This window comes from Leptinotarsa decemlineata, unplaced genomic scaffold (assembly GCF_025532065.1).
Source record: "Leptinotarsa decemlineata unplaced genomic scaffold, Ldec_3_MD MMD2_tig00003348_RagTag_RagTag, whole genome shotgun sequence".
Lineage (NCBI taxonomy): Eukaryota > Metazoa > Arthropoda > Insecta > Coleoptera > Chrysomelidae > Leptinotarsa > Leptinotarsa decemlineata.
The window spans coordinates 3853271-3880273 of NW_027412588.1; the positions used below are offsets into that span (position 1 = coordinate 3853271).

The following is a 27003-nucleotide window of genomic DNA, read 5'->3' on the forward strand; positions in this document are numbered from 1 at the left end:
TCCCACTTTTGATGTATAACCATTTCAGAATTGTTGCTGTAGTAAATAGAAATAGAGCAACCAGCTTTCCACTGTATTTGTAATATAGTTTCAGAATAATATGATTCGTTTCCACCCATTTTACGAATCATATTATAATAATTGGACGTGTGCTTGTGAGCTTTCATATTGTCCTTTCATCTTTTTCGAAATTTTATTATCGAATTCCTTACCAGAAATGAATCGATAAAATTTCAGGTTACCTAAAATTCAATATTCAAAAGAATTTCATGTAGGTTAGTTTCTGGCCAACTCTTTGAAATAATAGTCAAATTATTATCAAGAATAAATAACTCTTGGATAATTCAGACTTCCTTGCGGACATTTTGTCAGATAAACCAAATACCTTTGTAATACTGCCTTCATAGTGGAAAAAATGTCCGAGAATAAATCCTTATCATCTATTGGGCTGCTGATAAATAAATAATTGGGTGTATTAGCTCTTTTCAGCAATTTTTTTTTATTGACCATGAGTAACTCAATTTTCGAACATTCTCTGTAGTTACTAAAAAAATATTTGTTGTTGTTATAAAATTATCACAAATCTTACCTACATTAGAATGGTCTTCACAAATGAAAAAAGTGGCCTTCTTTAAGGACAAAATACAACCACTACAGGAAAATCCTTAAGGCGCTCTCAGAGCGATGCCTGTGCAAAAGTAGCGATTCACATTGGATTTTAATCGCTGGAGATTAAATCCATTTGGAAAAACGTTCTCAGGAAGTTTATTCCACATAAACGCAGTTCTCCAGATGAAAAATTTCTGGAACAGTGGAGTTTGAGGTGTACTGAGGTGAACCTCAAAATGATGAGTAGTTACAGCCCGTCGAGTATTTCTGATCTGTACTGCTCTTGGTGGAATCAAAAGTGCCAAGTCACTTGAACACCTTTATTTGATGTTCCAGGCTATCAAGGTTGTACGTAATGTTCGCGTTTCCAATCAAGCGGATTGCTGTTTCTGGATGGAATCGAGCAATTTCAGGGCAGAGAACAATACTCCGAAGAAGGTCTGATCTGAGCTTTATAAAGCATCAGTTTTCTGGTTCGGAATAGTGTTCCGAGCTTTTGAGATGCAGCCTTTGCAATTTCAGTGACGTGATTGTGCCAAGACATATTGGTGTCTACTTTAACCTCCAAGAAACGTATCGAATCAGAAAGACCTGACATCATTATATCCGGTTCGGAGACATTTATCTTCTTGGAGGAAACCGATGCCTGGGTTTTTGTGGCATTGAATTGAACCTGGTTACTTTCACCCCAATTCGAAATCACTTCTAGATCCTCATTAAGATATGTAACCTCCTGCTGCCGGTGAAGATGTGCCTCTGTAGGCGATGTCCTGGAATCTAAATGGAATGACGAGACAAACGTACTGTCGTCGGCAAAGCAATATATTGGATTCTTGTTTTTTTTCCAATAAGTCGTTGATATACAATAAAAACAAGGGTTGGAGACAATATGGATGCCTGAGGAACACCAGCGTTGACGGTGAAAGTATTCAAGAGTTATACATCGACGGCCACTTTCAAGGAACGTTTTTGCAGAAAGTTGAAGAGTCATACACAGAAATGATCCGACAAGCCATAGCATCGAAGTTTGGCCAGTAAACCCTTATGACACATACGGTCAAAGGCCTTAGAAATATCAAGCGCAGCAGCTCTTGATTCTCCATGTTTCTCGATTGCGTTATTCCAAATATGGGTGACATACGATAGAAGGTTTATTTACGAAAGTCTTATTGATGATCGCTCAAGATGACGGGCACTTCATCAGAGCCAGACGCCTTGTTAATCGTAAGCTGTTTCAAAATTTTTCTGACTAGACGCTGTAAAAAAGTAATTGTGGATTCTAGTATGGGAATAGTGAGTGGTGCCTTTCCCAGAAAATCGACTGTGGAGTGGGACACAAATTGTTCAGCTAGTAGATTTACTTCTCCTATGGCTGTTGTTGCAATTGAATTATCCGCTTGTATTTAGTTTTCGATTTTGTAAAGTTCTGAATAACAGCTTTAGCTACCGACCAGAAGGATCTAGACCGTTGGAATTGGCAAGCAGTTTATCCCTAATTCTCAGATTGTGAAGTTCTTTGCTTTCATTTATCCTTAGTTTGCAGCTGTTGCGAGCATTCACAAACCTAGTTCGGTTTTCGGCAGTGGGATTTTTGCGCGACTTAGATTGTTCCTCAACGTTTATCGGTAATTCACTCAACACTGAAATTAGTTTATGATCAGAAGATCCCAATGGAGACCTTGCGGTGACTGTAAATTTCTGGATTGGTTGTTAGAATAGCATATTCTCCATCACGGTCAGGAATCCAGGTTGGCTCATTTATAATATGAGTAAGTCCAGCTGCTTATTGCAAAAGTCTCAGTCAGCTTCGCGACTTCTTTCAACGATGATATTTTAAAATTTTAGCCATTTGATATTGTGGACATTGAAGTCACCGAATATGGAAATTTTGACACTGGGATGATTGATTTGCAGAAAGTCAATATGTTTGCAAGTGAAGAGAATGGTGCCCTATATTGTGTATCGCTAGGTGGTCGATAAACGCAGCATATGAGTTTGGTGATCTTCTGTGATATCATTTTGAACCACATAACATCAAAGTTTCTGTGTTCCAGCATTTCCTTTCGTTGACAGGAGAGATTGGTTTTGATAGAGTTACGGCTGAATCGGGAGTGGAAATCATCATAGCCGGGATATAGAAAATTGACGGGTTTGTTGAAGCACTGACTTTGGTTTCTTTGAGTCCAAGAATATAAGTAGTATTTGATTGCAGATGTTGGTGCACTGAGTTTATGTTTGAGTTGAATTACTAGTGGGCCTTTTAGCAACTGCAGTTATCATGCTATTTTCCTGTGGACTGATGTTAGTTAGGAAGACCCTGCTGACGATAACTCTTTGGATTCATATCATATTTTTTTCGAACCAACTTTTTTATTTATTATCATCATTTTCATAAAAGCTGTTTTGAAGATGTGTTATTTGTCATCAAATTGTCATCAAATTACACATCTTCAATTTCATTCAATATCCAATAAGAAGTCAAAGCCTAAATGTAATTACAGAATCTGAGATTTCATCCACTTTTGACTAGCTGACGCGGAATACAACCTACAGAAACTTTCTCGCCATTTGGTTATTTTTTTATCTTGACGACGACAGGTTTAGAAGTATTCAAAAGTGCACACAAGTGTTCACACACCGATGCCACCGGTGCATACATCCCTTCTGACGTCATACATATTCTGAATTTCTATCATTTGTATCACTTTGCAAAATTGTCATATTCGGAAAATATTTTTCATAAGCGACAATCAAGTGAAAAGGTTACTTTTCGCAGTTTGAAAAATATAGCAACTGTTCTCTCTCGACTCTGAACTAACTAACTAATTTTTGGGTTCCTAGACGGTCATCTAGGAATAGTGTCACATTTTATCTCAACACTCCGCGTATAAATATAATGAAAAAATCTCCAATTTATACAATGTGCGATACCTCTAATTCTGTTAGTCATGTCCTAGATATATTCACCTGCCTGATTGTACAAATCAAAAGACATTTCTTAGCTAACTGACAGTTCTGTTTTTATTTATTTTTTATATAGATTCACAAATTATATTATGTGAGTACATATTTGTAAATGCCACTGTTACTCCCTATTCTGTAATTGGGTTCATCCTGTAGAATAGTGTATGAAACAAATAAATAAATAAATAAATATAGTAACATTTGTTCTCGGAAACATGAAAAAATCATGCGTATATAGAGAATACAAGTGTGATGATGAACAGTTTTGATGTGATTTGGGTCATCCTCACAGAAGCACATTCGATTTATCAGAGAATACTAATCACGTGTTTAGGCATTCTCACAATGAATCCTCATTTCCAGACAGCGTCTGGAGTACCGAATTGATCTCCATAGACAATTTTGAAAATATCATCAACAGCGAAAGACAGGGGTGCTGTGAGAGTATTATATCAAGATGTAAAACACAAAGAGGTCAAAAAACATCATTCTTGAATTTCACACAACAGATGAAGATGATTCAAGACAAATATAAATGCTCTCTCTTCTATTGATGTAATTGGTTTCATAGAGAATGATTATAAATATATGATGAAGTAGGTAACAAATACTCCATTGTTTCAAAATGATCGAAAACTTTATTTTAGGCCTAATAAATTTCACTCATCTAATAAAATACAATCCACAAGGTATTCAAGAAATTGTTTTTTGTCTATGTGTTCCTCAAAATTCGGTTTGTTTTGTATATAACTGCATATTGATACTATAGTTAACAGTACGGTCCTGTCTATGTCTAACCATTGTCGACCTGATAGAGGAAACGCTATCACAATTAAGCATCCTCATCCTGTATAAAATCGTATTTTCCATCTCATCTTGTTCATCACGAATCCATTTCACACACTGCGTTTCCCTGTGTCGCAGATTGTTGCTGTTTTAATTTATTATAGTGTAATGGATCAGTTTAAAAAATGTTCAAATATTTATTAAGATTCAGATTCATACGTGTTACATTTCTCGTTAAATAAAATTGGTGAATTGTGAAATGTTTCCATGGATGTGAAAGGTATACATTTTCATGAAAGTGGTGAGTTCGAAAAAATAAGAAAACTTGTACCAGTAATATTGGACTCAATTTTCAACGGAATAACAATGCTTTCTATTCTATTAAGTCTTGTATGTCTTCTTTACTTTTCTATCGAAAGATTTTGATGATTATTGAAAATATTGAAGTTTTAACGTACGAATATCAAACTTTTAATTATTTCATTGCATTGCCAGAACACTTTGTGACACGACTATCGTCAAACTTAAACCAGTTCGTTTCACCTTCGACCAAGGCGTAATAATGACCAAATTCAACGCTAGAACCACAGTAAACAATGACTGCATGAATATCATAATAGTGGTCTGCTAGATTGAAATGTTTTCGAACCTTCCAAAGAGTGTCACGAAGTGTTCTGGCGATGCATTGATTATATTGGATCCTCTGAAGACACCCTACATTTTGTTTTATAAGAAAGAGGACATTGGTAGATCAAGATCTTCAGATGATGTGGTGCTGCAGGTTTTTTCGGGTTTTCCTGCAACTGAAAAAGCAAATGCGCCACTGGAATCAATGAAGTCGCCCCGGAGCGCCAATTAATTTTTATTGTTGTTTTTATTTTTATCGTTGTTTTAATTAAATTTTCTATAATTTAAAAAAAAAACTATTTCATTTGTATATAAAATGCATGCTTTTGCTTTTCTTGATCATCTTCAATTTTTCATATTATCAGTTATGAAAGAATCCTCTTCAAATCCCAAAATTTAGGGAACCGTTCTCAGGTAACATCCAATCACTGTAAAAATTCTCAAACAATATGTTAATTTCCATTCATTTCATAACAATAGATGGAACAAATCTCAGCTCAATGTCTGGATGTTTCTATTTTTCAAATCTCCCACAACCTGAGAAATAAATGAATAAATCAGATCAAGAGAGAATCTGCTGAAAAAGTCTCACTGGAAAGTTCACTCCAAAAAGTTACTGCGTCCAATTGCTGGCAAGTTTTTCTTAAATGACGAAAAATATCTTGTAAAGTTTTACGATTATTTTATGAAGTAAATATATACTCACATAAAGCTTTTTTCTAACTTCTCTGATATTCACAATGTTGCGAAGTATTGCGAAGCATGAATGACAGACCTTTAACTTTCACCTGGCATACAATGTGCTGATCTATACCCATAGCATTAGTCACACAACAAAATAATTGAAGATTTTTTATTAAAAGGCATTGTTATATCTCCTCAAAACAATCTAGGAAACAACTTATTACGAATCCAACAAATACAACAATCAACATAGGAATAAATTTTGCTCAATAGTGTAGCTAACCCAAGTATGATTGCAATTTCTGGTTATTTTCTGTATTAACAATCAACAATCGTTTGCTGCTCTCTTGTATTTTTAAGTAAATGTACAATTGGTTTAATGCGCCTGAATGGAAGCAAACATAGAGAGCCAACTGAAAGAAACCCTTCACCAAATTGTGACATGAATAGTTAATCTTTAGTTGGTAGATAATGGATAATTCTAAATTTCCATAGATGTATTTATGGTTGTCTCAAAGTTTCCATAGATACGAATCTCATGCTGGCATTGTATACGTCTAACCTTTCGAATGTCGTCTTCTTCAAAGGTTTCTATTATTATCATTGAACTTTTGAGTTACAAAAATAATCAAAACAACAAATTTAATTTATAATTTGTGAATCGTGTTTTTGAAACATTTTATGTTCGTAGACCAAAAGTTACTTCAATAAAAAATGTATTAATTTTACATTTTTGCTTGACTAACATTTTGATAGGCTCAAATGTACTAGTCGCCCCCTATATGTCTATCTATCTCCACTTTCAATGATTTATTATCAAATCAAATATAGCTTATTGTTTGGAGAACGTCGTTTACAAATAAAAAAAAGCAACAACGATCATCTTTAGATATGTATCGATATGATCAGGTAGGAAAACTTATAATAATTATGATTAGAATACAATAGACCGCACAAATAAATCAAAGAAAATGTGGTACAACATTTTCATCGTACTGGTCAACACAAATATGAAATACAAGTACTTGAAAAATGGTAAAAAATTTCACATAACGATAAGCAGACTTATTTCGGTTGGACTACAGTAACCTGAAGTAACATATCGAATATTGAAATTTTTTTTGTTCAGTCATTTTTCTATAGAGTTTATATCTGTGACTGCGGTGTGACCAATTTTTTTTATGTCAAAAAGACATAACATGACTTTTTCTGCCGTCATCTTGGCTTAACTTCATTTTTACTGACTTGAATCTTATTGACTATATTTGAACTCAATGTTTTCTATTGAACTTCTGCTAACTCTATGTCTGTGGCAGTATTCACATATCTTACAAATTGAATTTCTTGGAGTTTTCTTCAAAAAACGAATAGACCTGCATGATTCACTCGCCAGACGTTATAAAACCGACATCTTTCCGCTATAATTGAACGCTGTTTCTGAAAAATATATTTTAATCCATTATATTAGTTGAAGACACTGTATATACGTTTAATCTCTATTTTAACAGAATAGTCACCGATTTCCTGGAGTATGTGAATTCCACTAGATACTTGTGGATACTCCTCCACTAGAGGATTGTTTCGAATTCTTGGAGTTCTTTTTGAATACGCTTCGTGAGCAAAACAATAGCAGAATCAATATTCCTGACCGCTCTGGATTCAATGATTCCATACAGTCTATCTCGTCTTGTGTTTGTAGATCTTTTTGTGGAAAAATCCTCACTTGTTTGCTTTGTAGTAAATATTCAAGAGGTAGCAAAAACGTTTGCAAATTTCTGGAATTTCAACTAGTGTTTCCTAATATGACTAATAACCAGTCCGGGCAAAGCTTATTGTTAAATCATCTGAAAATAACACTTTCAACAGGTGATGATCGACTGTATTGCCAAACATGCGCCTAATAAACTGACTGTTATAAGAAAACAAGTATAGCTGAGGCACCAGTCAATCTTATAATAACACTGATGATCTTCAAACATGACTCAACCTCTGAAGGAAGCACCAAATTATTACGAAGGTTCGAAATAGATGAATATTTAATCTAGCTGACCACTATTATAATATTCATGCAGTTATTGTTCACTGTGGTTCTGGGTTGAATCTGGTCGTTATTACGCCTTAGTCAAAGACGAAGCGGACTGGTTTAAGTTTGACGATAGTTGTATCACTAAGTGTTCTGGCGATGTATTGAATTTATTGTAGCCTCTGGAGACACTCTACATTTTGTTTAGTAAAAGAGAAGACATGGCAGATTACGATCTTCAGATGATGTGGTGTTGCACGTTTTTCCGGGTTTTCCTGCAACTGAAAAACCAAATGCGCCACTAGAATCAATGAAGTCGCCCGGAGCGCCAATTATTATTTGTTGTTGTTTTATAATTTCATGATTTGTATTTTGGAAGTGTTATTACACCACTTATTATTATTATGTAGATATTATGTCAAGTCACATCTGAAAGGTTTGTGCCCCTGTAAGTCATAGAAAAATATATAGTTTTTTATGTGATGGAATTGACTGATACTTGATGAAAATCTATAAAAATTCAATCAATGATTATTTTCATAGTTTTCAATGCCGTCGCATTAAAAAACTGGCTTATGCGTTTCAAGATATGGATATGGATTGACATCGCCTTCTTCAGTTCTCAATTGCATCAACATTTAGAGAAGTAGGTGTTTACTGTTTTCTTTTTTTGGCAGACTTCACATTTTGACTAGACTTAGAATGGAATAGGAATAAAGCACCATTAGCACAATATTCAAAAAATAATCTAAAATCACATGGCACCATGAAACAGAACCATCTAGGGTGTGCATTGCTAACATATCTAAACAAAACAGAAAATTCAATCGATAGCCATGTTGAACCTTTCACTCATTTTAACCTCAATCGACATTGTGTCTACATCTTCAAGACTGATAAATAAAATATTTCCTTGTTAACAATTCGTATACCACTTGTATACATTTCTTACATATTATTTTGTAAAGACACCCTGATCAATCCTCTACTCTTGTCTCTCTTTCTGCTGAATCAATTAAATTAGTAATTCTTCTCAATACAATCGAATGATTATATGTCTACATAGACTTTGTGTCTCAATGCCTAAGAAACAGTCGTTTCTAAAAAACCCAATTCGACCCGGTTTGGATAGGAGAACATATATGTCTACATTTTTTTTGTCATAGTTTCATATCAGCTTATAACTGATAATAATAATCTTTGACAAAAATTCATTCAATAGAAGTATATTCACATTACCTATCGATAATTTTGAAATTAAAATCGAAATAAATATGGAACTCATCCTTCAAAGTCATTCACTTTATAAAACACAACCAACGCAATGGTAACTGTTATTAGTTACGCTTCTCGCATTGGTTTGTCAGGCCGCTTGAATTAGTTCTATCGCACGATAGTTTAAAATTGTCTCTAACTCCTAAGATATTGATTTGAATTGTATGGTGTACACAGAAATTGCAATGTGTGTGATATTCTTCAGGTAACTAATGTATCCAATTAATAAATATCAATACTACATTATTTTGAAAGTTTATGGATATAAAAGTGAGTTATCATCAAAAAAATGAAATATGCCATCGTACTATCAGCGGGGCTCTATCCTCTATTGCGGTTTCGCCGCAATTAGAAGATGCAGTCTCGCGAGATTGCATTTCACAATATATTTGAATAAATTCGACAAAAATAGTCTCTCAGTCAAAAAATTAAATCAAAACTCTGCTCTACTTTGCCAAGCTTTCGCTTCTAGTGGGAAGCTTCTTCAGGGCCTATAATTTATTGAGTTGTGGGTTTTTTGCCAATGAATAAAATTACAAATCAGTAAAAATTAGTAATAAAACAAAGAATTGAACATATAAAACTTGATCCACTGGCCCATGCCAGTGAAATAAATTTAAATGTTTAAATGAAATAAGTTTTGCGTACTTTTTCTCTGTAACTTTAAATTGAATGTGTGACACTTTTCTACATGATGAAAAGTATTAATTTAGTTTTTCTCATTGCCACGCCTGACTTTTTACTATAACCTCAAGTTAGTAAGTACATTTTTTACCTATATGTTATATACAGTGTGACCCATTTAAAATGGAAGCACCCTTATAAAACTTACTTTTTTTAACCGATTGGAATGATTTTCTTTTGTTAGGTAGATATTCAAAAAGTCTATTAGGACACCAAATATCATGAATAAATCTCAATTTCCAGGGCCAACTAATCTTATTTTCCAAGATCAAAAATCTAAAAAAATTACTAGCGATTTTTTTAGAAAAACTCTGACTACACCACTGGATTTGTGACATTTTCAAATGGGTAACATGTAAATTACGTTGAAATGCGTCAATCAATAAAAAAGTTATAAAGGAATGAAATTTGAAAAATATGCCGTTTAATCAACCCACCAATTCATGTTCAGGAATTTTATGAAAATTCTGTATACTCCACTGGATTCAGGATGTCTTGAAATATTACTGATCACAGTTTCATCGAAATCTGTTCGGTAATAAAAAAGTTATAAAGGAATAAAATTTGAAAAATATGTTGTTCAATGGAATTTTAGCAACGTTCTTACTACACCACTGGATTAGGGGCGAAATTCAACAAAATATTATTTATTCAAATAAAATTCATGAAACGTTTATGGGAGAATCAATTTCCTTTCATAATGTATGTCGAACCATATCAATCAATCAGTTTATCACAACAAACTTTAGTGTCAATAATTTCAAATGAATCTACAAAAAACTAACTGTAAGTACATTTTTCTAATTGCTACAGACTAGCGGAAAACAATCTTTTATTCACAATCAATGTAAAAATAGAAACCAAGAAGATACCGAATTGAAAAATAAATGAGTGCAATTCATATTCTGGTGGCCTCCACCAAACTTCCATCCAATTCAATGCATTTATCATATCGCTTACGAATATTTTTTAAAGTATTCCTCAATTGTTGTGGAGTAATTGCATCGCAAGCTTGCTGAATTCTGGTGCACAGTTCCACTCGATTCCTTGGTCGTCATTTGTAAACCTTTTGTGTAACATAACCCCAAAGGAAAAAATCGAGTGAAGTAAGGTCAGGCGATCTTGGTGGCCATCCAATTAATGTACTCCCCCTTCCTATCCAACGATTAGGGTAATTTCGATTCAGCCAACTCTTCACAATTCCCGCATTATGTATGGAACAACCATCTAACTGAAAATATAAATTTCTTGTTTCTGCAAGGGGAAGTTCATCTATTGCGTCCGAAAATTCATTCCTTAAAAATTGTAGGAAAATTGCGCCATTCATGTTGCCGTCGAAAAAGAATGGTCCAATTATCCTTTCATTCAGTATTCCACACCAAACGTTCACTTTTTCTGAATACTGCCTTTTACAGTTTATTACCCAGTTAGGATTTTCAGTGGCCCAATAGCGAATATTTTGTGATGAAACCACTCCATTTGTTGTGAAACTAGCTTCATCACTAAATAAAATTTTCTTTAAAAATTGCCTGTCATTAAGATACTCGCCCTGGGCCCATAAGCAGAATTCCAATCGTTTTTCTTGATCACCTAGTTCCAGAGTATGTAAAAACTTTGGTTTAAATGGCCTCAATTTATTTTTCTTCAGACATCGCCTAACATTCTCCCTAGGTAAGTTTAAATCTAAGCTGGCATCCCTCAAACTACTATTTGGATTATTTCTGAAGTAATCTAATATAGTCTGGTTATTTTCGTTCCTTCTTCGTATATTGTTCTTTAAAATATATGTGGTTGCTCCTCCAGTCCGATTGAAAACTTGGTTTATTTTATGTACCGTGCTGTTACTTATGGCTGGAGGATTTGGGTGTCTTTCATTGAATATTCTAGTTACTTCTCTTTCACTCCGGTAATCATCACCGGAAAGACGTATAATTTCGATTTTTCTTGAATTGACAATTGAGCCATTATCTGTTTTTATTTTGAAACACAAATTATTCAGTTCACTAATGGTGCGTAACAAAATGATAATTTAACAAAATGACAATTCATGCGCAAATATATAGATGAGAAACTGTAAGTCACAGCTAACTTGTTTATTTCATTAATGCATTCTGAATAACAGGCAGTTAAAATTGCAAATCTCATTTTTTGCTATTCAACAAAAGGAAGAAATCACAGCTGATGTTACCTACTGGAATGATAATAATTATTATCCATTGCATATTTTTTTCGTTATAATTTCTATTGGGAGTACATTAGACTTGTCTTATATTGTTGAAATTGTTTTCATGAAGATTAACCAGGAGTTCTCTCCTGATTGTACTTGTTTATGTATCCACTCCACTTCGAGAAATACCTATAGACTATTTTTACCATCATGATTTTCAGATGTTATAATTGTATGACATTGCAATAATCACCCCAATAATTTTTTCAATAATCAACAGTGGTGTAGTAAGAACGTTGTTAAAATTTCATTTTACAACATATTTTTCAAATTTCATTCCCTTATAACTTTTTTATTACTGAACAGATTTCGATGAAACTGTGACCAGTGATATTTCAAGACATCCTGAATCCAGTGGTGTATCAGAATTTTCATAAAATTCCTGAACATGAATTGGTGGGTTGATTAAACGGCATATTTTTCAAATTTCATTCCTTTATAACTTTTTCATTGATTGACGCATTTCAACGTAATTTACATGTTACCCATTTGAAAATGTCACAAATCCAGTGGTGTAGTCAGAGTTTTTCTAAAAAAATCGCTAGTAATTTTTTTAGATTTTTGACCTTGAAAAATAAGATTAGTTGGCCCTGGAAATTGAGATTTATTCATGATATTTGGTGTCCTAATAGACTTTTTGAATATCTACCTAACAAAAAAAAACATTCCAATCGGTTGAAAAATGTAAGTTTTATAAGGGTGCTTCCATCTTAAATGGGTCACACTGTATATATTTGAATGATTCAACAAATTTTCCTTTGTTTTCAGTATTTCAATATTAAATTTCACAAAAGGGATTTGAAGCTTTATATCTTCTATTAATTATCTGCGAGCGCTTTCGACAGCTGGTCGTACTGTCAGCTTCTAGGCACTCCTCAAACTGAACTTGTCAACCTGTCGTCTGCCTCTTTATACGGTCCGAACGTCTCAACTCAGGTATTTCAGGTACTTTAGGTAAATTTGCCTGTATTTGTACTGCATCAGGTACTATTCTTTGTGTTAGATCTTCTCTAGGAATGTGTATGGTTTTGTTTAATATATTGAATGTGAGGTTTTGTTGTGTATTGATTCGTACTTGTTCCTCGATAAGTGATTCATGACTGTTAAATTTATGGATGTTCAAGTTTTCCCAGACAGACAGAATCTCAACGACAAATGTCAGCCCGAACACTAAACTGTTCTCGTTCGACATAAAAAACATGTACTCCAACATACCAGTCAACAAAAGTATAAACATCATATCTGAGAAACTAAAACACCAAAACATAGTCAAAACCTACATTAACCAAATGGAACACAGTCTAAATACAATAATTAATCAAAATTTTTGGGAAAGTTTTTGGCTTTCTACAACTCCATCTTGATACAAAAAACAAGGATGAGGGAATCTTCCAAAGAAAGGAAGGAAGTAATCAATTTTAAAATAAGTAACTCTATACATGGATGTGTAGATCATACAAAGAAGTAACTTTCAGACACAAACTGAAAGAAAGTCCTCCTGAAACAGCTACTTTCATATACACATTGAATTACACGAAAGAATATATATGATTAATATTCCAGAGAGGTGCCTTATGACATGCTCAAGGTTGTCCATTTCCACTCATGCAGACCTACGACTTTGTAGGTACGTGTGGCAGATACCCAACGGAAAAACAACAAGTAACCCAGTCAATGCCGCGCCAAGAGTCGAAGTAAAACCATCAGGCACCTGTGCAACGTCTTCGATTTGGAAAATTCGTCGCAAGTTATTTTCTACTAGGAAAAGCGGTCTATCGGTTGGTCGATCCGACCAACTGATAGACCGGTTTTGAGGAGTATTCTCCATCATCAGTACCGGGCATGGACTCTTCAGAACGGTGTGAACCGTCTAAGTATCAAGACCAAACAAATAAAATTCCAGCTAGTCATGGAACTGCAGAGAGATTCCGACATAATACGATAGCTGCCTTCGACACCACAACGCCACATTCACAACTTTCCGTCACTTGTAACTTTTCCAATCAGCCACTCTCTTGTCATTCATCAATCACACCCAGTGACATTTTTTTCCGCCAACCACTTTCCATATCGGCCATCCACGATTTGCTGAAATCTGTCACTTGCCAACTATGATAATTTCCATCATATTTTCCGCCAAACACGCTTTCATCATCTGTCAACCACATCTTACTTTCCTTGCCATGGCACCTGGCATCTGTCCTTCGTCATTTTTTCATCAACCACATCCCAAATCGACCCAACGATGACTTGCTCATCACATATTACCCGCCAACCTCACTTTTTTCATCTATCAGACACATTCTACAATTTTCGCCAACACAGCAAAGATGCTAAGTCATCTCAGTTTACTTGTGACAGTGTTAAAAAATGCTGTACATTATTATCATTGTGTATTTCGAATTGAAACGAAACGCATGGGAATATGAACAAACCGTTATATACGAATTTCATTTGTTTGATTCAGAAACCCTGACTGCGCGACCGGCTACAGGTGATGAATGACATTTCGAAGTTGGCGCTAATTGATTTCACAAGTGACAGTTGCACCCCGGTGGCAAGTGACAGTTGGCAGAGGACAAGTAACAGTTGACGAATGGGAGGACCTCATTGCGGCAAAACTTCAAGGGTTTGTCACTGAAGGCGTAGCCCCGCTGATAAGAGGACCCGATGGGGTATCAATTGTGGGTCTCATTTTTATTGAGACCGTAATTGTTATGGAGCTTTAAGGGGGCCAACTGTGGTTTTCAATTGGGGGTTGAATCACCTACACAGAGCGACCCAATACCCACTAGAATAATAATATATTATACACATAAACTTTTCTCTTGACTAACTCCGTCCAGTAGTGAAAACCGTGTGGAAATCCATTCGATAGTTTTTGAGTTTTTTGTCATTAGATTGACATTGACTGTGGGGGACTTTGTTTCATCAATTTAATGTAAAGTAATAAGAATTCTGTTTCACTCAAATACTGTTTATAACTCTCTTGGCATTGAAAATTTAACTTCATCACGATACAGGATACGAAAAAGAACAATAAAACTCATTACTATCATCTAACTCAAATTTTGATTATTTCTCAATTCACCATGAAAACAAACTGACGTAATGTAACCTTCATAAATAATAACACTAATTGTTACAGCGAATTGAGAATACTTATCAAAATTGCCATATCTATCTGATTAATATTTGTATTACTTGATATTGTTCAGAACCATTTTGTAAACAATGTAAATATATTGTTGTTGAAATCAATGAATATGGTCAATTGTTTTACGCTCTAAGACTGAGCAACTGATGTTGATAACTATCTTCATTGCTGAAGTAAGGGCTAACTTTTGTACTATCAAGCCTGAAACCTACGTTGAATATTATTTTGAGAACTACTTTCTTGGAATAATATGAATTGTCGTGGATGGCTAGTGGTATTATATGCAAGAGAAAGCACTAGCTGGCTCTTTTTATGATCATAAACCAAAATATTTATTTGAATGAAGATATAAAAAAAATTGAAATATCCAAGGATCATTCGCTCACTATCAATCCTACCAAATTAGAAGCCATAATTTTGGGAAGTAATAAAGATCGTCAGTGAGCCATAGACAATATATCTTCACAAGTTGATCAAATTGTTGTACCTACACATATAGTGATACGATAAAATGTTTGGGTTTGATAATTGATCACAATTTCAAATGTATAAAACATGTATGTGATCTTATTGGACGCTTTTATGCAATACTGAGAAAATTATGTCCCAATAGACATTACCTTGATAAAAAAAATGAAATCACATTATGTGAATCACTTATCGATATTTAATATTGTGATATTGTTTATGGCTCATGTCTCGATTATCTAGCCCGTTCTAGAATACAGGGTTCAAAACGCGTGTACATCTGTAATATCAAATATCGGGAGAATTTGAGACCTCATATCAATGACATCGGATGGATCAGATTGCATAATGGACAAAAGTTGCATCAAATGTATTTTCTTTTCCAACTATTCGTTAATAAAGTACCAGAAGATTTGGCGAAAAAGCTTACTCTATATCATCAAGTTCATAACAGATACCTTAGAACAGTTACCACCCTCATCATACTCAAACATCATACTGTTTTTTATGAAAAATTATTCACATATCAGGTTGCTAAGTACCACATTCACTATATATAATATTCAATACCACATCCATGTTTATCGTTCAAAAAGAAAATTAAAACGATAATATTCGATAAACGTGATCACAACAATATGTAAAATGTTAACTCATCTTTAAATAACTTTCGTTTTATTTTTGTTTTGAAACCATACGAGTATACCAATTTGTAAAATGTACGAGATATTGGTTGAGTAAAAGAGTAAGCAAAACTCCGCCATTGTAATAAAGACAAATTATTATTGTTATTATATTGAAGTAAATCTGAAATTTACCTAAATTTTTTGGATTTATGATGAAAATTTCATTCAGTCTGTTTTGAAAATTCTACCACTTTCAACAGGAAAGTGTCCAAATATCTATGGAAGATTTTATCATCGACATCGAATGAAATTTCTACCTATCTACAGAATCTAAATAAATTAATAATGCGGCTTGCCGCACTAAGGCAGAAATCTCAGTCGAAAAAATGCAGAAGGCTGCTATTCTTCGCTCAATGCGCTTGCTTCAGGGAACATGATTTACGGACACAATGATCACTACCCCACGACGTGGGAAGTGCTGGCGCGCCCTCCTAAATGTATCGGGGAATAGGGCCTGACCAGCGAAAAATTAGGTTAAAAAAAAATAATATTAATAATAACGCCTACGGCACTTTTACGGTATTGACGAGACACCAGTGTTGCCTTACGCTTCGAGGGATATTGAATCCGTCGTGGGGAACGAGAAGTGCTGAATTTATTGAAACTAGTCGATCTCCAATTTCAGGCTCATTCAAGCTAATAAGCCTGATAGAGACTTTCTCGACCACCAGATTAACACGATATTTGTCTTGGAGTTTTCAGCTTCTGGTGAGACGAATATCGTCAGAGGGAAGGAGGAAAGACGGAGAAAATATATGAATTTCTTCTTCGAACTCCACAGACTCTATCCAGACCACTCTGTCAAGCTGGTTGATTTGATTATATTAGAGTTTTTGGTGGAATGAAACCCTCTCTACTCTCGAATCTCAAGATCATGTTGGCTTGCCGCACTGAGGCAAACGCAGAAGTCTGATGTTCTTGGCTCATTGTGCTTGCTTAGGGCTCATGATTCTGAGAGCAAATGATCACTTACCCCACGCGGTGGAGGTGGTCATTGGTTGATAATGCTGCGCGCCCTCATAAATATATCGGGGCTTCCGGGAATAGGGTCCGATCAGCGCAACCTTAGGAGAAAATTATAATAATAGTAATAATAACTTTATTCCTCTATATCGATCACAATAATAAGTATCGTAATAAAAAAAATAGAAACATGAATTTTCATACACAAAAAATATATGAGTCATCAGCGATAAAAAATTTGAATAAAAAGAGGAAATTGAGGTAGAATATTTGCTGCAGTGGAAATACACCTTTTGAAAAACGAAGGTTTTCACTTGGTTTGTCTTCTGATATTCTCACAAATTTTGGATATCTTAATTTCCTTTCGAGAGATATATTATGTTTTTGTAGAATCGATATTTTGTTATTCTTTCCATTTTTTTCAAAGTCACTAAAAAAATTGACAAAATTTGAAGAGAAAATTTTAACAAGAGTCGAAAGGAACCCACAAAAATTAAATATAACAGCTTCATCGAAGTTTCGACAAATCTTCCTCAAATTTTTTACTCAATTTCGATGAAATCCTAATGAAATTTCGTTATCTTTTATTGATATTTGAACTCACATATTCTACTTTGGCATATGAAATGATATTATTATTAGCGGCAAACTGGGACCTTACGAAGTTACTCTTATATGAAAAAACACATAAACTTTATCAGAAAACGAAATAACTCACCCAGAAGTTATCTCAAGTAATAAAAAGAATCAGAACTTTCAAACACGAACTCCTGTCATTATAGAGATTTTCATGATTCCACAGTAAGCTTTTCCGTATGATATCTCTGGGGTGTTTCCTTATACTCTTGTATATGAGAAGAAAATCCCAAAACGAAGGCTCATTGCCATATATTTTATGAAAGGGATACGGAAGTATTGTGTCATAAAAGTCGGTCCATGAAATAAACATCCGAGTGAGTCGAATTCCTTCCTCCATTCAATAGGCCAATGGAAAGGCAGGATGAAAAAGTCACCTTATAGTTGAGATTACTTCGGATTGAAACCTCTGAGATCGAAAAAAGTCTGTAGCTATTATGATGAAACTTTTTCTGGTAGTTTAGGTGATAACTAAAGCGGAAACTCGGATTAATAGAATCTTCCGAACATATTCAAATTTATCAGAAAACGTTTTACCTTATTGTTTTACTGCGGTTTCGTAAATAAAAAATAAACGATTTTTCCCACAATGACAACGAAATTATTTGGTCTATTGATATAAGAATGGTCACACAAACTGACACAGAATGGACATCGTAGGGAGAAGAGTCGACATAGTGTCGACATGAGACATTTGTATACATAGGAAAGACGCGGAAGAGACGACGGGCTGGGCTGCCCTTCGTTTCTGCCCGACATTCGTTCTGTATGAACCCGCATTATGAGATTCGGACTCCTAGACCGATTCCAAATCTAAGAGAAGAAAGATTAATAAAAATATTAAGAGTATTATGACCGAACTATTCGAATGAGTTATTTGAAGAAGTAAATAATATCATAAAATGAGAAGAAAAATAAATAATGAAAAATGAGAAATACATTTTTTTTGTGTTTTTTTACCACTTTCATTCGTATCTCATATTGTAACTTCAGTTTCCTCCTATAAGGACATTTCCAAACAATTACAATTTATTGTAATCTGCAATGATCTCCTACCACGTAGTAACGGCTACATCAATTTACTAAAAATAAATAATATTGGAAGAAAAATAATTTCCAATGGTTAAATATTAAAAAAAATTAATACAAATCATGAAATTATGAAACAACAACAAAAATTAATTGGCGTTCCGGGCCGACTTCATTGATTCCAGTGGCGCATTTGTTTTATCAGCTGAAGGAAAACCCGAAAAAACCTGCAGCACCACATCATCAGAAGATCTTGATCTGCCAATGTCCTCTCTTTCATAAAACAAAATGTAGAGTATCTTCAATAAATTCAAGACATCGCCAGAACACATAGTGACACGACTATCGTCAAACCAGTCCATTTCGTCTCTGACCAACGCGTAGTGATGACCAGATTCAACGCCAGAACCACAGTGAACAAGGACTGCATGAAGATAATAATAGTGGTCTGCTATATTGAAGTGTTCATCTATTTCGAACTTTCGTAAGAGTTTGGTGCTTCCTTCAGTGGTTGAGTCATGTTTGAAGATCATCAGTGTTATTATTAGATTGACTTGTGCCTCAGCTTGTGCTGTTTTCTTATAATATTCAGTTAGTTTGGCGCATGTTTGGCAATACCGTTGATCATTACTCGTTAAAATTTTCATTTTCTGATGATTTAACAATAAGCTTTGCACCGACTGGTTATCAGTCATATTAGGAAACGCTAGTTGAAGTTCCAGAAAATCACATACGTTTTTGTTACCTCTTGAACATTTACTACAAGGTAAACAAGTAAGGATTTTCCCAGCAAAAGATCTACAGACACAAAAAGAGATAGACTGTACGGAATCATTCAATCCATAGCGGTCAGAAGTATTGATTCTGCTATTTTTTCGCTCACGAAGAGTATTCAACAAAAACAACAAGAATTCGGAACATTCCTCTTGTTGTCCTAACGAATATTTAGAGTACTCCAAAGACTCCAAGAAATCAGTTGGTGGAAAAGATGATACATTCTTACGAAACTGCAAGTGCAGGAACAATTGTTTGAGTTTGGTGAATAAGTAGAAAACATTCTCGTACTCGTTCATCGTTAAAACCTCATACTTGAAATTCTTCGTCATGAACAATACTTGTGAAATGCTATTCATGTAATATGTGTGATTGATGACTTGTTCATTTTGTGGTAGTTCACGATCACTTTAATGAATGAATGAAAACACTTTTGTCTAATTACCATTAGTAGATTTTATTTATACGACCGGTTGCGGGTTTGACCCCATTATCAAGTATAAAACTGAGATGTGAAGGTTGAAAACTTGGTTTTATCAGGAGTAAGGACAGGTATTCGATAGTTGGGTAGTTGTGCGAACCAGAATGCCAACTTTAAAATTCTACGGGGTTGTTAAACTCCACACGCAAAATTATTTCTCTAAATAAAAAATATCAACAGCTTTCATGAGTAATAATAATTTAGGAAGAACCCGGTTTAATGCAAAACCCAAACGGGATAGAATGAAAAAATCAGGTATATATAGAATAGAGTGTGGCGAATGATCTGCGTATACAGGCCAAACCGGTAGAAATTTTGACATAAGGCTGCCGTGAACACGTATTACAAAAAATCTACAATGTACGAACATTTTCAAACACAAGATGAACAAAAATAACCTGAAAATTCTACACATATGTAATAAAGGAAAGAAAATGAATTTATTGGAAACCATGGAGATTGAATTAAATCAAAAACCAGAAATATATACCCCTAAATGAGCAACTCATTTTATGTAGGTCTCCTCTCTTGAATTTATAAGTTTAACAACCCCTAGAATTTTCAGTGATGACTTTTAAAGTTGGCATCCTGGTTTTCGTTCATTTCATTGAAGCTATTCTGTAGCAAGTGTTTCCTAAATTATCTTATCCAATTTTCTTCGCCAGATTCTGGATAACTATCTACTGATTCGTAAGGAAGAACATGTTTCACAGAATCTGCATCAGAACCATCTCTCAAGCTGCAATGAATTCTTCCAAGTGATGAAGGGTTTCGTAGAGGGATCGATTCGGCTCTTGCTTCATGAAGCTCTTCTACTGGAAGGGAACCAGAACCACGAGGATTACAGCTCATATTTGGAGACAAGAATGACATAAGTCCATTGACCGCACTGAAAAAAAAGGGTGTGGATCAATCACTTGCGAGTTAACCTTAATAGAAGACTGATGAATATACTCATATTTCGGCTTGATTCGAAGAGATTTTAGTTCCGTACTGAAATGAGCGCAATGCATGATCTCAGCAATATTATATGAAGAAGGAATAGTTCAAACGACCGAAGCAGCATTCCCACGTTGACTAGCAATACTAATTCTTTCTATAAAAAAAGAGGTAGAACGGTTATCTTTCGTTGCTTGGTCTTTTCTCCTTCCGACTTCATGAACGAATAACAGAGACTCCGGGTGAAACACACCAAAAGTTTCAACCGCTACTGGATGGAACAGATAGTTGTTACCAAGATTTTGGGATTAAAAAAAAGTTTACCAGACAATGCTGCAGTTCCATCAGATTTCGAACTTTCGGCTAGATGGAAAGCCGCTACCGTGTCAACGCAAGTGAAGTCCCATACCACATGTTTACCGTATTTCCATGGTATGAGAGACATACCATCTGGTCGTTTACCATCAACTCAATAGATGTGAGCATTATCTTGTGAAATTTTCTAATTATTATCCAATTCATAATTGCATCGAGATTGATATAAGCAGCCTTTCTCCTCCATTACATGTCCATAACGAGGTTCTGATTACCGTGATTACTACGTGTAAAGAAATTTAAAGTGTAAATTGAAGGTAGATCATTGCAAAAGGTGGTATCAGCTCGTTAGCGTCATTTTTAGTGTTGTGGAATGAGAAAGTGAGGAAATAGTTATCACATTTATTGAACTAGAAGATGAAAAAACTAACAAAACTAAGTTTTTCAGCAATAAATCGCTTTTTCAACAGCGATAAAACTGACAGCCATGAAATTAACATCCAGGTGTAATCATTATTCTTGTACCATATGTGACTCTCCAGTCCTAATTATATGCATCATTCTCATACTTTCAATTACCGTCACTATTCTAATCAAGGGATCAAGAAAATCAAATATTTGAATATCTATAATTGTGATTATAGATATTGTTGCATAAGGTTCAATTTAGTATTATGATTATGACAGTGACTAGACCTTAAGTCTACTGAAACAAGTCAAATACAATGAATGAACAGATACGAAAGACCGAAATGAAAACCGAACTTCCACCCTTCACTAATTCACATCACCTCACGAAAAAAAGGAACAATCTGTCAATTTAAACTCCAACTTGAATACCAAATTATTTATATATGATATTCAGAAATTTCAAATTCATAATTGAGCCACCGGTACAAAGAAACATTTTAAATTTCAATCGAAACATTATTCTGAAAAGTAGCAGACAAGGCTGCTTGTACAGAGTCGTACTAAGAAATTATCTAAATTTTATTTTTTTTTTATAATATGCGGCTGGATATAGGGATTTTTTAGGTGGAGTATAGGGACACAAATTAGCAGTTTCTTCAGCAGTTTCTTCAGTACTTCACATTTTAAAAATTTTAAACTTCAAAGGGACGTATATGTACACACCACAGGCGTCAAAACGTAACTGACCACTCCAACACTGTAACAATGTAATGGATGGATATAGTTTAGCTGCGTCAAGTAGGTAACTCGAGCGTTTCGGATGCCTGGTCTGTGGTCAGATGTCAAGGCACGATAGATCAAAAAAATCATCATGTACGTGCTCTGTTCATATATAAGAACATTGTCTTTGATAATTATACTTTCAAGCAAACGTTCAGTTTCAGGGTCACTCTTGGGTACCCGGACATGAGGCCCACAAGGGCAATTTGGAGGCCGATGTTCTAGGCCGTAAAGACGCATCCATGGCTATGATCGGCCTAGAACCCTTCTGCGGGGTAGCGAAAGCATCTAGAAAGATATCCAAAAATTCATGTATGCAAGCCGAATCAATAGATTGGTGGAATAAGCTTCCAGGAATGAGGCAGGCGAAAGAGTTCATAAAGAAACGATCGCCCAGATTCACGAAAGACATGCTAAACCACAACCGTAAGGTTGTGAAGGTAGTGGTGGGTCTACTAACTGGGCATATCCAACTCAGAAAACATATGAGCAACATGGGTCTGACAGAAGAAACCCAATGCAGGTTCTGTCAAGAAGAGGAATAAAACGCATTGCATTTGCTTTGTGAATGCGAAGTGATGGCAAGGCTGAGACACGAAAGATGCGAGAAAAAGAAACAAGAGGCTGCCAGCTATATGAAGGAGTCAGTATCAAGGCTGTGGAGTCTCATCAAAAATATCAAGCTAGACAATGAGCTCTAACAACCAAGGAGCATCACAACAGATCTGAAAAGGTCGCAGTGAATCAGACCATGGGCTAGCTCCCCGACAATCTAATCTGATCTTCAGTTGAAGTTCCTTTTGGGAATTAGTATTTTGTTCTTATATCGACGCAATCAGCTGAGAATAAATTTTACGAATACCATTTGACCTGAAAATTTTTCTAGATAAATGTCTATTTTATTTTTCTAAAACTTCAATATTTTTTTCGCCAAAAAATGTAAATTTATCGATAACCTTTCGAGGTCTGTTGGTATATTTTCGATAAAAAATATGGGCATCAATGAACCGTTCTCCGTACCTCACAATTAATATCTTTACAAACTATTAAATGACGCCGTACTCAAGGATTTCGTTGTCACTCAGTATATTTTTCCACCACGTTTATGTGTCAAATATGAATCAGACAACCATTATTTATTCACTGAGTACTATCATTATATTTTTGAAATACGAAAGTATTTCTCTTGCGAAATAATCCGGCCTTCTCGAGTTGTTCCACTTTAGTTCATATAATGAGAACAGTAATGATCTCCACTATTGAACTAATTATTTTTCTTTCTCTTCATGTCTCACTATAAACTTTTCTGTGTAAAATTAGGAAAAGTGAGAAGTAGGCCTTCACCACAGAAATGGTATTATTATTTTAAATTACATATACATCTACATCATTATATATCACAACAGGATTAAGCGAAACGATAATGGACGTGTTTAGTTCCACTTACACCCTTAGAAGAAAATGAAGAGATGTAAAACTGTGGAACTGGAATTTTCGACAGGTTTTTACTAGTTAAATTACCGCCTTGCTGATTACATGGAAACATAAATCAACATTACACTGACCAGGACCAGTCATTTTTTTACATTATCAAGTTCGTTTTTTATGATTTTGAAATAAATGATTCGTCAAGATACTAAATCCAATTATTAGACATGTCTGTGCTAGGAATCATAAGTTAAAAGTTACCTTGTTTTGTAACTCCCGAAAGTCTCCTGAAGACTTTCAAGATATGCAGATAAATTATATTTAATGAACGTAAACACAGATTTCAATCCAACCCATGCAAATCACATTGGTAGGTGATACTTTTCTTAACGAATATTATTCATCAGATTGCGACTTCAAGGTTACAGTAATTTGTTTCTTCGTTACAAATTAGTGTCTTTAATTAACTTATCCGACACTATTAACTTATCACTGACACTATAAACGATTGTTTGGAGAAATATAAAAAAGAGTTACTGATTTAAAAAAAGCATTTGGCTTGTTACACAATATTATGATTAAGAGTTGTTGAAACATTTTTTCTTCAACTCTTTACTAACTGATTTCTATTTTTCAAACCAATATTTCAAAAAATATTTTATTTAGAACGGTATGACATTTTTTGTTAAGATTGAGAAAACAATAAAAATTATCTGTGAAAAACTATGAAAATGCATGTTTTACAGAGTACTAAATGTATGTTATCGCATATTCAATGAAGACGGTAAAAAGTACGACATAATAATAAATCGCTAGAGAACTTGCAAAAAATTTCGAAAACGTTCTTTTAGAAAATTTCACAAATATGTTAAAAATTAGAAACAAATATTATGTAGGTACTTGTATTATCGTATATTGAAATAGACAAATATTCATTCAGTGAAAAATCCTAATTTTCAATTTTTCATAACGTTTTTGTCATTTAAATAATCCATAACTGATTATTCCTAAATAGCATTCCAAATTTATATCCACTGTCAATTTTCCATGAATCGAAATATTTTAAAAACTTTTTTTACCGGTCATTTTATTCAGAACTTATAGTATAAAATGAAATATTCATTTAAAATTGCTGATGGTATCCGAAAACATACGATTTACTGCCAACCTGAAATTCAAATACCCCAAGAAGTATAGTTTTTCAAATTTTACAAATCACGGAGATGTTCGAAAAGAATCGAAATTTGCCGATTTAGTAAATTTCTGACGTTATTCAAGATATTGAAGAACTAGCTGTACAAGATGACATTTACATTTTCAATCCGACGTTTTGTCTTCGGAAACCAATCACCAATTTCACTTTTCTATATGGACCAGGTAAAACAAAGACCTGGTATATGTTAGCCATTTTGGCGAGAACAACGGTTCAATAAATTTAGTGAATTTTGAAAATTTATTTAAAGAAGCTCTGAAACGGGCAACTTTTTCCTGATTTAACAGAATTTGTATTCATTGCGGTTCCGGATTTCCTATGCCGGTCCTCCACATCTTGTACATTGTATACACAAGTAGTTATGTGTAAGCATAACTCGCCTTGCATACAAACAACTGTTTCTTCTCTGCCGCTGGTCGAGATGCACGACAAAATGGCCAATATGCGAGGCGAGTTGCACTGATCTAAAATATTTTAGTCCTTACTTAGATATATAGATATCAATCAGCTCAAACCAAAAATGAAAATTAACAACACCTACTCTATATCACTACTACTTGCATATATAGCACTTGGTGACATAATTGAAAATATATTACATGAATACCCTCCTGCATCAGTTTGGACTTTTATAGGTAATCGCTATTTACTTCTACATATTCATAGATGATGATCGAGTATATTTTATTCTCAGTAGGGATAGTTAAATTGGAAATACATGTTATCAACATTGTCATACAGAACATTTCTGGAGATAATATTTTCAATACAATATTAATTATCAAAGTATCAGTCTTTGTTTGATGATGCAGCGAAACCCTTGTCAAAATGCCTTCACGGAATTGCCAGTAACTAAACAGGTTATATCCTAAGCCTACAAAAAATCATTAGAAATGTTCCAAAGGAAGTGTGGATGGTATTTTGATTTCTGTAATGGATTTCACTCGAGATTTTTCTGTGTTATAACTTATTCGAACCGAAACCAATGATTATTAAATTGTTTCGAAAGTTTTGTTCGTTTTAATGTCATGTGTTTCGGCCTATTTTTCTCTGCGAATTCGAATTGAACCAAAGCACTGCCGTAAAATCCCGAAATCATGATGTTAATGAACGCACTGTTCGACGTTGGTTTGCGAAATTTCGTTCGGGAGGTTTCAGTCACGAAAATGAGCCCCAAAGTGCGGTTTTTGTTGGTTGATAACGTATTGGAAAGAAAAGTTCGAAAAGTGGATGCCCCACGATTTGGACGATCGACAGAAATTGTTACGTTTCGAGGTCTGTTCTTCTTTGCTTGATACTGGTCAACAGAAGAGGTCCAATCATGCTTCACGACAACGCCTGTCCGAATGTTTCACATATTACCATTCGAAAATTAAACGAGTTGACTATTGAAGTTCCCCCTCACTCACCATACTCCCCAGATCTCTCGCCAATCTACTAAGATATCTTCAAGTAAATATTCACAGAGATATTACAGTTTGAAGTACACTCATAGAAACGGACGAAAGTTTCAAGACAAACTGATGGATTACGTGGTGAGAAATCATCATGAAAAATGAGAAATTAAACTTTCTATGTTATTAATTTGAAAATGTCCTTGTAGGACGGTACTGCAGTAACATTAGTTACCAAAACATGGGAAGTGGTACAAAAACATGGGAAGTATCTTTTCCATTTTTCACTTTTGAAACAATCTATTCACACTTTTTGGTCGTGAATCAGGCTAGAGTGGTTGTAAATATGCAATGAAATTTGACCAAGTTCATGACTCAATTATCCAGCAACAAAATTTGATTTTTTTCGGAACAGACCCTGTTAGATTAAATTGAAAATTATGTCAATGC

General features: G+C 34.4%; 1 protein-coding gene across 8 annotated transcripts in view; it reads left to right on the forward strand.

Moving 5' to 3' along the window:
* The window catches only part of Fdl (fused lobes), a 245990-nt gene that overhangs the window by 88062 nt on the left and 130925 nt on the right, over window positions 1-27003 (forward strand). The window contains exon 1 of one of the 8 annotated variants that reach the window (XM_074178112.1): window positions 4461-4660. The exons of 6 other annotated variants lie outside the window; for them this stretch is intronic. In XM_074178112.1, coding sequence (XP_074034213.1) covers window positions 4652-4660 — 9 coding nt within the window. In that variant the 5' untranslated portion in view covers window positions 4461-4651. Of the gene's footprint in view, window positions 1-4460; window positions 4661-27003 lie in introns of those variants that run through there. One more of the 8 variants, XM_074178117.1, reaches the window with a different exon arrangement.